The sequence below is a fragment of the Bos indicus x Bos taurus genome, chromosome 7 (assembly GCF_003369695.1).
Source record: "Bos indicus x Bos taurus breed Angus x Brahman F1 hybrid chromosome 7, Bos_hybrid_MaternalHap_v2.0, whole genome shotgun sequence".
In the NCBI taxonomy this organism is placed as follows: Eukaryota; Metazoa; Chordata; class Mammalia; order Artiodactyla; family Bovidae; genus Bos; species Bos indicus x Bos taurus.
In genome coordinates, this window is record NC_040082.1 from 89,384,976 (window position 1) to 89,398,207 (window position 13,232).

Sequence of the window (13,232 nt, forward strand, 5' to 3'; positions counted from 1 at the left end):
AGTCCCTGGGCTCTGTTCTTAACATGAGCCCTCTGGTGTTTGCTGCAGCCCCACCCGTTACAGGTGGAGGCTGATTATACCCATTTCACAAATCAGCAAGTTGAGGCTCAAAGATGCCATCTTTCCCAAGCGAGGGGCTCAAGGTGGGCCTGGCTGCTCCAGGAGGCTAGGTGTGTAACCTTGCAAGATCCCACCCCCAGCCCTTCCCACCCTCTGTGCTCTCTCCTAGCTGCTCCCATGGTGGCTTGGCATCAACTCAGCCACCTGTGACTCAAGCAGGCTCCGTTCCCAGACTGTCGCATTGGCCTGAGGCCCAGAAACTGCATCGCGGGAGGCTGCAGGCCAGGTACCCAAGGGACAAGAGGACGGATCCTTTCCTGGCCTGCAGAGATCCAAGAGGAGGACGTGGGGTCCCCTCCCTGGTGGTTCTCCATCCCCATGGGCAGCCCAGCCCCCACAGAGGAATCACTGCTGTAGAGGCTGTGTAATCTTGGGGCAGTCACTTTCCCTCTCTGAGCTTCTGTCTCCTGTGAAATGAGGTTCTGGTAATTGCCACCCAGGGCTCTTAGAGGAAAGTGTTTATTGAGCACCTACTGTGTACCAGGTCAAGTGCCAGAAGGAGGAGATGCAGCAGGGGGCTCGCCATGGTCCTGGGGGAGCAGACCAGTGAGACAGTCACGAAAGAGTGTGGTGGGAAACTCAGCAGAGAGCCGGTACCCAATCTAGGGTGGGAGTCAGTCATGCTCTTCCAAGGAAGGGGCTCTTGAGATGAGTCCTGCAGGGGTGAGGGGTAACTGATGTGGTGGCCAAGATTGGAACCCACTTCCAAGCTGTGGAACTGTGGGAGACTCCCCTCCAGCCTCAGTTTCCACATCTGTAAAATGGAGACTCAAACTGTATACCCATCTTCTAGGATTGAAAGGACTCCACTCCACAGGGGAAAACCAGGGCTCTCAGTGGCCCTGCCCAGCTCTCATTCATTGCTCCAGAAGCCTAGCTGAAGGTCAGGATGAGGCCCTGGACGCTGCCCACCTCAGGACCTTTGCATGGCTCTTCCCTCCACGGCAGCACCTTTCTCCCAGCCACCATCCCGTCTCACCCCTTCCTGACTCATGTCTCCACCCCTTGCCTCCTCTGTCCCCTCCCTGCCTCCTCGGCACTCTCCCCACTTAAGACACCATGTAATTTACTGATTTATCCTGTTAATCATGGGCTTTTCCTTCTTTTCTGCTGTGGAATGGCTCCAGTAGACACAGAGTAGGTGTCCAGTAAATGCTGGCTGAATAAACAAATGGTCCAGTGATGCTGAGGGCTATAGGTTTTGCCCCTGGAAGTGGGGGTTCTGGGGGGGTCTGAGTGGGGAAGTGTCTGTTGCTGCCTGAAACCACTGTCTTATCATCTCTCCATTCTTGGTCAGTGTCAGCCTGGTCCGTATACTGAGAGGGAGCCCGGGAGCATGTAGTAGACCCTCAGTGACCGGCAAGAATGTGCACATTGGCATTGCTGTTCTATTGCATTTAGCAGGGACACGGAGGTGGGCTTAGCCACTGAATGGCCTCTCTGGACCCAGCATCCCCAGCGGGATGCTGCCATGGGGGCAGAGGTGGGTGTGGGAACGGGGTGTAGCTAAGGATTCCAGCCTCCCAGGTGGTGGGGTGGCAGTACCTCGTTGCCAAGGTTACGAACACCTGTGATGGGGATGTTGCCATGGAGACAGACCCCTGGGAGGAGAAGGCGGTTCCAGATGGGGGAGCTGTAGGTTGGGCAGGGGGTCTGGAGGTGGCTGCCAGCCCCAGGGGCTTCCCTAGCACCCCGTGTACCCCCCAGCTGTGGGTGCAGCAGGGCCCTGACTCTCCCCGTCCTGTGTCCTCGTACCTGGGAAAGCCCGCAGGACCCCTTAGGCAGCAGTAATGATTTCTAAGATTAAAGGCCTTCTCTTCTTTCCTTTCTCTGGTGAGATGTATAGGACTGGCAGTCGGGGCCAGGGGAAGCAGGGGTCACATGGCCTGGGAAGCTCAGCTGTGACCTCGGACAAGTGGCTTTCCCACTGTATTGGGAGTGGAATCCTGGGTTTCTGGGAGACAAGAGTGCAGAAGGATTGAGGCCCTGGACTCCAGACCCCAGGGGCTACCCCAGGTAGGTTCCTGCTGGGACCTCTAGGAGGTTGACACGGGCCTGTGCTGTTTACGGGTCTACCCGACCCACAATAAACAGTGGTGTTATTTACTGAGTCAACGTTTCCTCGGGCTGTGCGTGGGGATGCTCCCACTGAACAAAGGGGCCCAAAGCCAGCAGGACAAGCTCTCAGAGTTGCAGAGGGTGGGAACGGCCCAACAGCAGAGAGCCCAGTGAAGGCACAGGCTGGAGGGCTTCCCAGACATGGCACTGGGGCTTCTGCAGCTTTTCTGTGTGGCCACACAGGGGCCTCAAACTGACACTAATTCCTGAGTAAGGTGGGCCCTCGGTGGCAGCCCCCAAGTCCCAAGTAAGCGTAGGTCCCTGATACGGTTATGATAAACAGTCTCCTCAGGGCCTCCTTGCATGTGCCCCATGGAGCTTACCAAAACCCAGCTCTTTTTTGGTTGAATTGACCTATCTGACTGCAGCCAAGGGAACCCACAGCAGGCACCATCATGATCTAGTTGCAGGGTCCTGGGGCCTGAATCACCCACTGGGGCCTGGGGCCTGAATCACTTGCAAGGATTTTCAGCAAGTAAATCTAGCAGTAGTAAGCAGTTTCAGATTTTGCAAATAGGGCTCATCTTAGTTCCTCCTTTCTTCTTCTTTTTTAAAAAATATTTATTTGGCTGTGCTGGGTCTTAGTTGTGGCATGTGGGATCTAGTTCCTTGAGCAGGGATGGAACCCAGCCCCCCTGCATTGGGAGCATGGAGTCTTAGCCCCCTGGGCTACCAGGGAATTTCCTTAGTTCTTCCTTTCTGACATTTATCATTAATTTCATTTTCCTGTCCTTTCATACTGTTCAGGCTCTCAAGTACAATGTCCAAGATGACAATGGACATCCTTTCCTTGCTCCTGGTCTTAGGGGGAAAGCTATCAGGTTTTCACCATTTGTGGTAATGTCAGCTGTCAGTTTTTCACAGATGACCTTTATCAGGTTGAGGAAATTCCCTCTTTCTATTCCCCAAGATTTCAACCTGAATTGAGTGTTGAATTTTGTCAGATGCTTCTTCTGCAGGTATGAAAAAAACGGGCGTAGGGTTTTTCTCCTTTCTTGTGTCAATGAAGTGAATCCCATTCACAGATTTTCCAGTGTTAAACCAACATGGCATTCCTGGCGTTGGCCATACTCTGTGGTCATGACGTACAATCCTTGGGATCCAATCTACTGATGTTTTGTGAAAGATCCTTGCATCTGTATTTTTTAAATTATTTATATTTAATGGAAGGATAATTGCTTTACAATATTGCATTGATTTCTGCCAAACATCGACATGAATCAGTCACAGGTACACGTATGTCTGCTCTCTCTTGAACCTCACTCCCACCTCCCATCCCTTCCCACCCCTCTAGGTTGTTACAGAGCCCTGGTGTGGGTTCCTTGAGTCATACAGCAAATTCCCATTGGCTGTCTGTTTCACATATGGTAGTGTATATGCTTCCGTGCTACTCTCTCCGTCCCCTCCTCTTCTTCCTCCCACCCTCCTGTGTCCATAGGCCTGTTCTCTATGTCTGCATCTCCATTTTGTGCTAAGTCATTTCAGTCATGTCTGACTCTTTGGGACCCCATGGGTTGTAGCCCGTTAGGCTCCTCTGTCCACAGGGTTCTCCAGGCAAGAATACTGGAGTGGGCTGCTATGACCTCCTCCAGGAGATCTTCCTGACCCAAGATTGAACCTGCATCTCCTGCATTGGCAGGCAGGTTTCTTACCACTAGCACCATCTGGAAAGCCCCTGGGTCTCCATTGCTGCCCTGCAAATAGCTCCATCAGTATCATCTTTCTAGATTTCATATGTATCGCATCTGTATTCATGAGGGATATTGGTTTGTGGTTTTCTTTTTTCTGCATTGTTTTTTTTTTTTTGACAGATTTTGCTTATACTGCCCTCATGTAGCAGTTAGGGAGTGTTCCTTCCTCCCCAGGTTCCTGAAGCTGGATTAGTGTAATTTGTTCCTTAAAAGTTTTGGGATCAATTCTGAAGTAGAGTTGTCAGTACTTGTCAAGGGTGACCCCAGGGTTTTTTGGACCTGGACTATTCAAAGAGTTGTGGGGATGAATCTTGGGGTGGGGATAGCTGTGGAGGCAGCCGGAGGAAGGGGGAGTATCAGCTTGCTGCTAAATCGCTTCAGTCGTGTCTGACTCTGTGCGACCCCATAGAGGGCAGCACACCAGGCTCTCCCGTCCCTGGGATTCTCCAGGCAGCTTGGGGCACGTTAATTTGGGGTTCCTCTAAGACATGCAGTAGGTGTGGATGTGTACTTTGGGGGCAATGGGGTCCAGGAAAGGTCAGAATTTCCCAGCGACAAGGTGGAGTCCAAAGGCATATCTGTCCTGATTTCAGGCTCCTGGTCAGCCTCGCCCACACCCTTATTTCCCTGCCTCTCCACCAGCCCCCCTCCCGCCCCAACACACACACAGCCTCATCTACAAACCAGGAATGGTGTTTTCCATCTGGGTTCTTCATTCCTAGGTAAGCCCTGACCCCTGCTGGCTAGGGTCAGCATGGCTGGGGACAGGGTGGGTGGGTGCTGGTTAGGGGTGGGGAGTCAGGGAGCTGACCTGGGCCCTGAACATAAGCAGGAAGCATGAGAAGACATGTGCTCGCCAGCAGAGGACGTTTATTGAGCATCAGAGCCTACCCCCATGAAGCTCCCAGTCTGATGAGGAGGTGGCAGGGGGACCTATTTCTGTGGATAGTGGAGGCTCCAGGTGGGATTGGAGCTGCAGGGGGAAGTGGGAAGCAGGAGGGCCAGACCCCCGGGGCAGGGGCATCGTCAGTCTCACCTGGGCGAGCCTGAGCTTAAACCAACAGCCCCAGGGATCGAAGACCCCTTCTCCACCCAACCCCCCATTTGCAAAGTTGACCAAAACTTCTTATTTTTACATCCATGTCCACGCGGAACTGGAGTCCTCTCCTGTGTCACTGGCCAGGATCCTGGGGGTGGACAGCCATGCCCGGATCGCCCTGGGGGGCTGCAGGGCTCTGCGGTGTCCCTGGTGCTCCGGGTTGGAGTGAGGGCTCCAGGGGCTGTGGGTGGCAGACCTGGATTGTGAGAGCAGGGGAGTCTGTTTCTTCCCAGTTCCTCCAGTGCCTTCCCCTCCCAACATGTGCCCCCCTTTATGCATCCAGGGCTTTCCCCTCCCAATGTGTGCCCCCCACACACACATCCAGCTTTGGGTCTTACTTTCTGCACCCACATGATGGGCTTCCGAACACAAGAGGGACGTGGGGGGCAGATGGTGCTGGAGGCAGCCCACCTCCTGGGCTAGAACCCCGGCTGTGTGACCCAGGACACGTTGGTTGACCTCTCTGGACCTTAGCTTCCTCATCTGTGAATGGGGATAATGAAAGGGTTTGGGACTGGTGGCAGCTGAGTGAACAAGAGCTGAGTGAAGCAGGTACACATCAGCCCATCCTGTCACTAAAGCCGTTCAGGGGACAAGGCAGTGAGGGAGGGGCAGGGCTGACCGTCAGCAGGGTCAAGATCCTGTTCACCTTCGAGAGATTCTGGAATCTGCCATGGGGCGGTGTGCCGGGAATCTCGGTTTGGTCCAGGCTCCAGCTGCGGTCTGCAGGGATCTCTGGTGATGTCCCCCAGAGCGGGGCCTCAGCAGACAGCACCTGGGGCCTCTGGGCCAGCACCTGGAACCTGTAGGCTGCAGTGACCGTGGGCACGTGGAGCAGGACAGGTCCCCCGTCTGATGGCTGCAGCCCCCGGCTGGTGCTCCAAGGGCGCTGACTGTGGGCTGGGAGCTGGAAGGGCGGGATCCGGGCCGGGGTCAGTGGGCTGCCTCTTGAGAGCATGGTGGGCTGGCAGGCGGGCTGGCCGGCCACTGGGGATTTATACCGGCGTGGCGGGGGAGGGGGGAGCAATATCAGTGTCACCAGCCAGGTTGCTGCGTCCTCGTTTCTCCCTGTTCCTGCTCTAGTCTCCGCCTCCGTATCTGCCTTTCCCTGTCTCCCTCGGTCTCTCTCTGCATCTCCCTACCTGCTTCTGGCCATCTCTTTCTCAAATTCCTTGTAAAATATTAAAATTTCAATATAACACTCAGTGTAAAATATTAAATATTAAATTTCTCCTTGTGAAATATTAAAACAGTCAAGGACAGTCTAACATCCATTTCTGATCATCATCTTCAGTCCCAGGTCAGCAGGATCTTTCTAGATCCTTCTCTCTCTATATATTTAAAAGCATAGAAACGTAAGATTTTCTTAAAAAGGATCATCTTGACTAAATGGTGTTACACCACCCGCATGCTACACTTGTATGTCAGCAAGTCTCAGTGACCTATCCACTGCGTAACAAACATCCCCCAACATAGGGGCATAAAGCGTATTAATACTCGTGATTCTGTAGGTTGGCAGTGAAGTTATTCTGCTGGTGTCACCTAGGTTAACTCAGGGAATTTGTGGTTATATTTAATCCACCTCTGCACAGACAGCTCTGCCTCTCTGTAATAAGTCACTTTGTGTGTGGCTGGAGGAACCTGAGTCTCTACAGCAGATCCCCTAGTGATGGGCAGCTAGGTTATTAAAAACAAAGTCAAAGTGACTCTCCAGGGTGGTTCAGTGAACAGGCTCATTTCATCTGCCTGTCTGGGGCATTCTGCCTGAGCCCCCAGGAGGTCGGGGTCTCCCTCTCTTGGCCCCCACAGCATTGTTCCCATCCTTAGACTTGAGGGCAAACACCTGTGCTCTTAACCAACTGGGTAGGGTCCCAGTGCCTGGCTGCAGAGTGGATATTCGACGGCTTTTCTTGAGCTTAAGAGGGAAGGAACGGGACCTCAGAGAGGTTGGGACACTTCCTGTCAGTCACATAGCAAGTGGGGGAAGGAGAACTGGAGCCTTGGACTTTGTGGCCACACAGAACTTGTCTGTTCATCAGCTGGGAGGGGAAGGGTGGGTGGAGAGTGGTCTGAGGCCTGGGGGACTGCTGTGTGGGGGCAGAGGGTCCAGAGACAAGCCTGGCTGGGGGCTGGAAAAATCAGGTGTTCTTGAGTTTCTGTCCTAGCCCTCGGCTACCTCAGGGGCTCTAAAGAGGTCTGATTAGCCTCCAGGCCTCGCTGCTCCCCTACCCCTCCCACCTCACCCTGGGGTCCAGGCCCCTGGGCTCTCTGACCCTGAGTTCTGGGTCTCCGCCTTTGTATCTTGGTTTCAGACAGCACAGGCTGTGCAGGTGCAGAACAGAGGTTCCGGTGCCTGGGTTCTCAGTCCCTCCACTGTGAGAGCCCCCTGCCTGAGTCCCAGGCACCAGCTGTCGATTGCTCCCCAAGACCAGAGCACAGGGGTTGGATGTTGGCAGGCTGGGTGCGTGCAGATTCTAGGTCACAGCTTTCCCCGGGGCTGTGACCCCAGCTTGCCCAGGGCCCCCCCATGCTGGCCAGGGGGCGGGAGGAGGCAGGGCTGCCAGATGGCAGGGAAGTGGGGCAGAGGGAGGAGCATGTGGGATTGGCTAGCGGCCCCACAGCTAATTCCCGGCAGCAGGGGCTAATGCTGCTGGGCCATGGCAGAGCTCAGATCTCTAAGATAAGCCAGCTGTTCTCCCTTTATTTGTTGGCGACGACGGAGAACAGGTAGCGAGGGAGTCATCCAGCCTGGTCTCCTTCTGTAGCCACTTCCAGTGTGTCCCCAGGTGTTGGGGGAGGGATCCCAGTTTAAACTTTCTGCCAGGACAACTCATGCCTACTCCTGGCCTCCCCCATCCACCCTCATCAGTGCTCCAGAGTGACAAATGAGAGACGAGCCTGCTGTCAGCAGGGATGGGCCCATGGGGGCAGGGTCCTAACAAGGACACTGGGTTTATGGAACGAGGCCAGGAGAAAGCCGTGCTCCTGAGGACAGGGACTGGGGACGTTCATGATGATGGCCTGGGGTCACCGGCTGAGGGGCAGGGTGGGCTTGTCCTCTGAGACGAGCGGGGAAGAGGTTCAGATCACCTCTGGGGTTGTGGGCCAGGTGGATAGCAGGCTCCATCTAGTCTGTCCTTTGTGGGGACATGGCTGTGCTAGGACATGACAAAGTGGACCCGGCTCTGCAGGACCCCTTGGGCCAGAGCATAGAGGCACTGAAAGGACAGGAGCTGCCGCTGAGAAGGTTGGCTGGGATGTCCACAGAGGCGGTGACCCCTGGGGGGGTCTCTGCAGAGGCATGACCCATTCACCGCCGGCACTATGCATGCTTAGTCACCACCAAGTCCCCAGCCAGGGCTCAAGCTCTGCCAAATGAACCAAATCCCCAGGTCCGGGTTTTGCCAGAACACCAAAGCTGAAAGGAAGGTTCCAGGGCTCCTGGACACTTGAGGTTTGCAATTTTATTAAGAAAACAAAAATGTAAGTTATACAAAAAACAGTTCCATTCGGACGGGTGGCCAAGTCAGAGGAGCAGTGGCCTGGCTGCTAGGCATCCTGCTGCTGGATGAAGGGGTTGGGGATGGCCTCCATGCCATCCTGCGGGCAGATGAGCACCACCGAAGTGCCCCTGCACACCACCAGGCCCAGCTGCCGCGTGTCCTCTGTGAGCTTGTACTGGTCATCGGGGTCTGTGGGAGAAGAGGGGTGGCAGTGAGGCGGTGTGGGAAGATGCCCGGAGATGTGCCTGGGTGGGAAGAAGTGGGGTGTGCGGGCTGGGGGGAGGGAAGGCAGGCCAAGCTCCCACCCCCCACCTCTGCTTCCCCCAGCCTGTTGGCAGCTTCTTTGGAGATGGATGGAGAGGCTTAGGAAGAGCTCTGGAAACAGCCCTGTGCAGCCTACCCTCCTTCCACAATGAGAACACAGCCCCGGGGAGATGGACCGAGTGCTCAGAGGGGCGGTGGGGAGAAGAAAAACCCATCTGCAGGATCTGGGCGTTCCTGGAGGGCCACCATTCACCCCCGCACCAACGGGCTGTTCCCAGTGGGGGGAAGTGACAGCACACGGAGGAGATCTTACTCTCAGAGATTACTGCATGATGGGAGAGGCTGAGTTGGGGTGCAACTCCCCACCCCCAGACCCTGCAGGACAACAGCTGTCTGAGCCTGCCCGTTCCCTCCTGGAGCTGCAGGGATGGGTCTGGCTAGCTCTGGGCCTGGGGCTGTTCTGGGGTGAGGAGAGGGCAAAAAGTCGCTGGACCAGCAAGCCAGGACCCCATGTAAGTGCATGGCACACACCAGCTCATGTGGTTCTCCCAGCAGCCCCACAGGGTGAGGCTGTCCTTTTCCAGAATGTCATCTGCCTGAGGACGCTGGGCCAGGACCCCAGCAGCAGGACTCTGGGTAAACCCCGAGGGAAGACAGAAAACGAGGGTGGGCAAGAGGCCCTACAGGGTTGCTCCTCCCATAAAGAGGGCCTCTGCCTGGTGGCCTTTGACACTTGCGTGTGGCCGCATTTACTCTGCACCAGAGTAACATGTACTTCAACATCGACAGTCCCTGGAGGAGCGAGACCCCCTTCTCTCCTGAACCTGGGGGCTCCATCATGCTGCACTCAGGCTGAGCTGGCAGGTCTGGGGACTTGTGGAGACAGGGATGGGAAGGGAAGGGGAGGGGACCCTTTGTCAGCAGCAGGAGTTGACAGACAGAGACAGCAGGAGAGAGGGGGTAGGATGAGCCCCCTGGAAGCCAGCTTTATCGCGGCGGATGCAGCACCTTTCTAGCCCCACCAGGCAGACTTAACTCCAGCAAGTGCTCAGGGTCGGTGATGAGTGAATCCGGAAAACACTCCACTCTTGAGGTCCCGAGATGACAGTGTACTGAGCCCCACCAGGACAGTGGCAGAGCAATCACACCTGTCAGCCGTCTGACCCACCAGGTGCCATGCTCACGGTGGCTCAGCACGTGGGTGGCGGCCCAGGAACAGTAAGAAAGGCCTGGCAAGGACGCTTCCAAGCCCCGCAGCTGCACTCACCTCGCATGTACTCGATGGTGCCGTCCAGCACGAGGTTGAGCAGCGGGTCGAACCCTTTCAGGATTCCACTGGCTTGTCGGAATCACCAAGCAGAGAAGAGAGATGGACAAGCATAAGATCAATGGTCATTCTGGACAAAGTGCGAGCCGCACGAGGGTGTCAGCACATGAAATTGGGGTGCCCTCACTGGTGAGGGGCCACCCCCCAGCCAGATGCAGGTGTGGCAGCAGCCTCTCCAGGGACAGGACAGATGCAGGACCAAAGGGGGAGCAACGGAAGGGCTCCTGGGAGATGAGCAGTGACAGCTGACCCCGCACCATGGCCGCCGCAACAGTCGGCAAATCTGCCTGCGCCTGTTTTGTAAACAGTTTAACTGGCACCCGGCCGCGCTCATTTGTTAAATGTCGCTGTGGTGGCTCAGCTGCTGCAATGGTGGAGTTGAGGAGTTGCAACAGAGACCGTCTGGCCAGCACAGCTGAAAATGTTCCGTCTGGTTTTCTGCAGAACAAGTCTGCCAGCCCCGCCTGAGTGCAAGGCCCTGGCTCTGCTTCCTCTACTGTTTACAGCCCTCCTCAAGCCTGTGATGGCGCTCACCAAGTGGGGTGATGGACAGTGACAAATCCAGTAATACATCTGGGCACTTGGCCCCAGGCAAGGTAGTAAGCCCACACCTGTGGGTCCTCCCTTCTTATATGGGAGAGGTGCTGCAGCAGGTGGGTGGGATTCTCAGATGAATCCAGCATTCCCCCACCCCCCCTCTGGTGTGGGATGGAACCCTCGATCAGACATTGGTCTGGTCAGGCTGTAAAAGAGGGCGTTGTGGATGTGATCAAGGTCCATGAGTCAGTCCACCCTTAGTGAATCTAAAGGGAGGCTATGCTGGGTGGGCCTGACCTGACAGGTGAGCCATTAAAAGGATGGGCCCTTTCTGAAAAGAGAAGTTGAAAAAATGAGATTTTCCTGCTAGCCTTGAAGGACTTAACTGCCATGCTGTAGACAGTGTCCGTGGCAGGGGCGGTGGGCACCCTCTAGGAGCCCAGAGGATCCCTGCCCAACACCTGCCAGAAAACGGGGAGCCCGGGCCTGAGATGACGGGCTCCCAGAGACACTCCCTCACTGTAACCTCGTCAGAGACCTGAGCCCGAGGCATCCAGAGTCTGGAACCACAGGTGCTGTGAGATAAAAATGGGTTGTTGAAGCATAGAAAATGAACAGAAGGGACTTCCCTGGTGGTCCAAGTGGCTAAGAATCCATTCTGCAGTGCAGCAAATGTGGGTTCCATCCTTGGTCAGGGAACTAAGACCTTACACCGCATGGAGCAACTAAGCCATATGGCATAATTAGAGAGACCTGGCCTGGAATTTGAGACCTTATGCAGCTAAATTAAAAAAAACACACACAAGCGCCTTGAGCCCCATCTCCTTGTACATCCCAGAACCGGCAAGGTGCCAGTGTTTGTTCAGATTCAGAGCCTCACTGGGCTGGGTACCTAGACGGGCAGGCACTGTGTTTTTAGCCACTCTGATGCTACCCAGGCGTCCACATCTCAGAGGAGGAGGGGTCTGAATCACCATCTTACGAACAAAGAAACTGAAGATCAGAGGAAGCTGAATAAGTGAAGCACTGGGTGCTCACTAAGTGTCAGGACCTTGGCTAACGACATTACCCTGTAATTTCATCACTACTGCTGAGGTAAGTGGAGTTAACAGCCTCTGACAAATGAGACAGACTCAGAGATGGTAGCGACTTGGCCAAAGTCCCACAGCCAGTGAGCTGGGGCTCTGCCCTGGACCGCACTCTGCACATAATCCTGCATCATCTTTCCTGCCAGTCTCCTCACCAGATCGCAGAGAGAGATGCAGAGTTAAAGCCTCACAGTAACTGAAAAAACCTGCCAAGCCCTGACAGCTGCTGCTGCTGCTAAGTCGCTTCAGTCGTGTCCAACTCTGTGCGACCCCATAGGTGGCAACCCACCAGGCTCCCCTGTCCCTGGGATTCTCCAGGCAAGACCACTGGAGTGGGTTGCCATTTCCTTCTCCAATGCATGAAAGTGAAGTCGCTCAGTCGTGTCCGACTCTTCGCGACCCCATGGACTGCAGCCCACCAGGCTCCTCTGTCCATGGGATTTTCCAGGCAAGAGTACTGGAGTGGGGTGCCATTGCCTTCTCCGGTGACAGCTGCTACCAGGAGCTTATACCTGACTCGGGATGCAGAGTCAAGCAGAGCTTCCCAAAGCAGCTGAGAGCTGCCTGCCTCACTCAAAAGCAAAAGGCTCATTCTTTACCCTAGAACAGTGGTGAACAAGGAGATGAGGTCTGCTTTCAACAGGTGCCTCAGGTGGCTTCGTGTAAATTGAGTATAGGGCCTGGGTTCTCAACTGGGGCAATTCTGCACCTGCCAGGGAACACTAGGCCATGTCTGGGATGCCTGTGGTCATCAGGACTAGAGGGCTCCTGGAATCGAGTCGGTGGGACCAGAGACGCTGCTCCACACCCTACAGCGCCCAGGACGGCCCCCTACAGAGAACAATGCGGCCTTAATGTCAGCAGTGCCGAAACTGAGAAACCTTGGTGCTGAGGGTGCCCGTGGGGGTCTGGGGCAGCCGCCTGGGTGAGACAAGACACAAAGGAAGCAGAGACCTGAATCCCAGCCCTTGTGGCTGCGGGTGAGGTTTGGGCCCCTCTGCGTGCATCAGTTTCCCCACCTGCAAAAGGGGTGTAACCGTTCCTACACGCCGGCGCCAGCAGCAGGCCGGACGAGTTGTCCGAGCCAAGCGCCTAAAGCGCGGCCCAGGCATCCGTTACCGGTACCGCCTCCCGTTACTCCTCGTGGACCGTGGAGGGGGAGGGCAGCGGGGCCTCACCTTCTCTGCCTCCCTGGAACTTCACTCGGATGGTCTTGTCGATGTACTTGGACAGGTCCAAGATGCTCTCTTTCTTTTTCTTCTCTTTGTCCTGCAGGGGATGCAGAGCGCTGTGAGGCGGGGAGCACGGCCGGAGTCTGCTCAGTCAGCCCCGCCAGCCCCGCCAGCCCGACGAACCCCGCCAACCCGGCGAACCCCGCCAACCCCGCCAGCAGCGCCGCACGCTCACCGCCATCTTGTCGCGCCGCGTCGCTATGCGCAGGCGCCGCCACTGCGCCCTTTGTACCTACCGCTGCGCGCATGCGCG

General features: G+C 55.8%; 1 protein-coding gene and 1 long non-coding RNA gene across 2 annotated transcripts; both read right to left on the reverse strand.

Moving 5' to 3' along the window:
• Positions 1–4,782: 4,782 nt before the first annotated feature.
• On the reverse strand, positions 4,783–5,982 carry LOC113896629. The gene is made up of 3 exons (XR_003512063.1): positions 5,678–5,982; positions 5,367–5,511; positions 4,783–5,224 (listed from the first exon to the last, which is right to left on the reverse strand). It is a non-coding gene; the product is annotated as an uncharacterized LOC113896629 (long non-coding RNA).
• Positions 5,983–8,472: 2,490 nt separating this feature from the next.
• On the reverse strand, positions 8,473–13,222 carry LSM7 (LSM7 homolog, U6 small nuclear RNA and mRNA degradation associated). The gene is made up of 4 exons (XM_027547132.1): positions 13,155–13,222; positions 12,926–13,016; positions 10,063–10,134; positions 8,473–8,720 (listed from the first exon to the last, which is right to left on the reverse strand). Exons 1-4 carry the CDS (start codon positions 13,158–13,160, stop codon positions 8,578–8,580), a joined length of 312 nt encoding a protein of 103 aa, XP_027402933.1. The 5' UTR covers positions 13,161–13,222; the 3' UTR covers positions 8,473–8,577.
• Between the last annotated feature and the right edge of the window lie 10 nt (positions 13,223–13,232).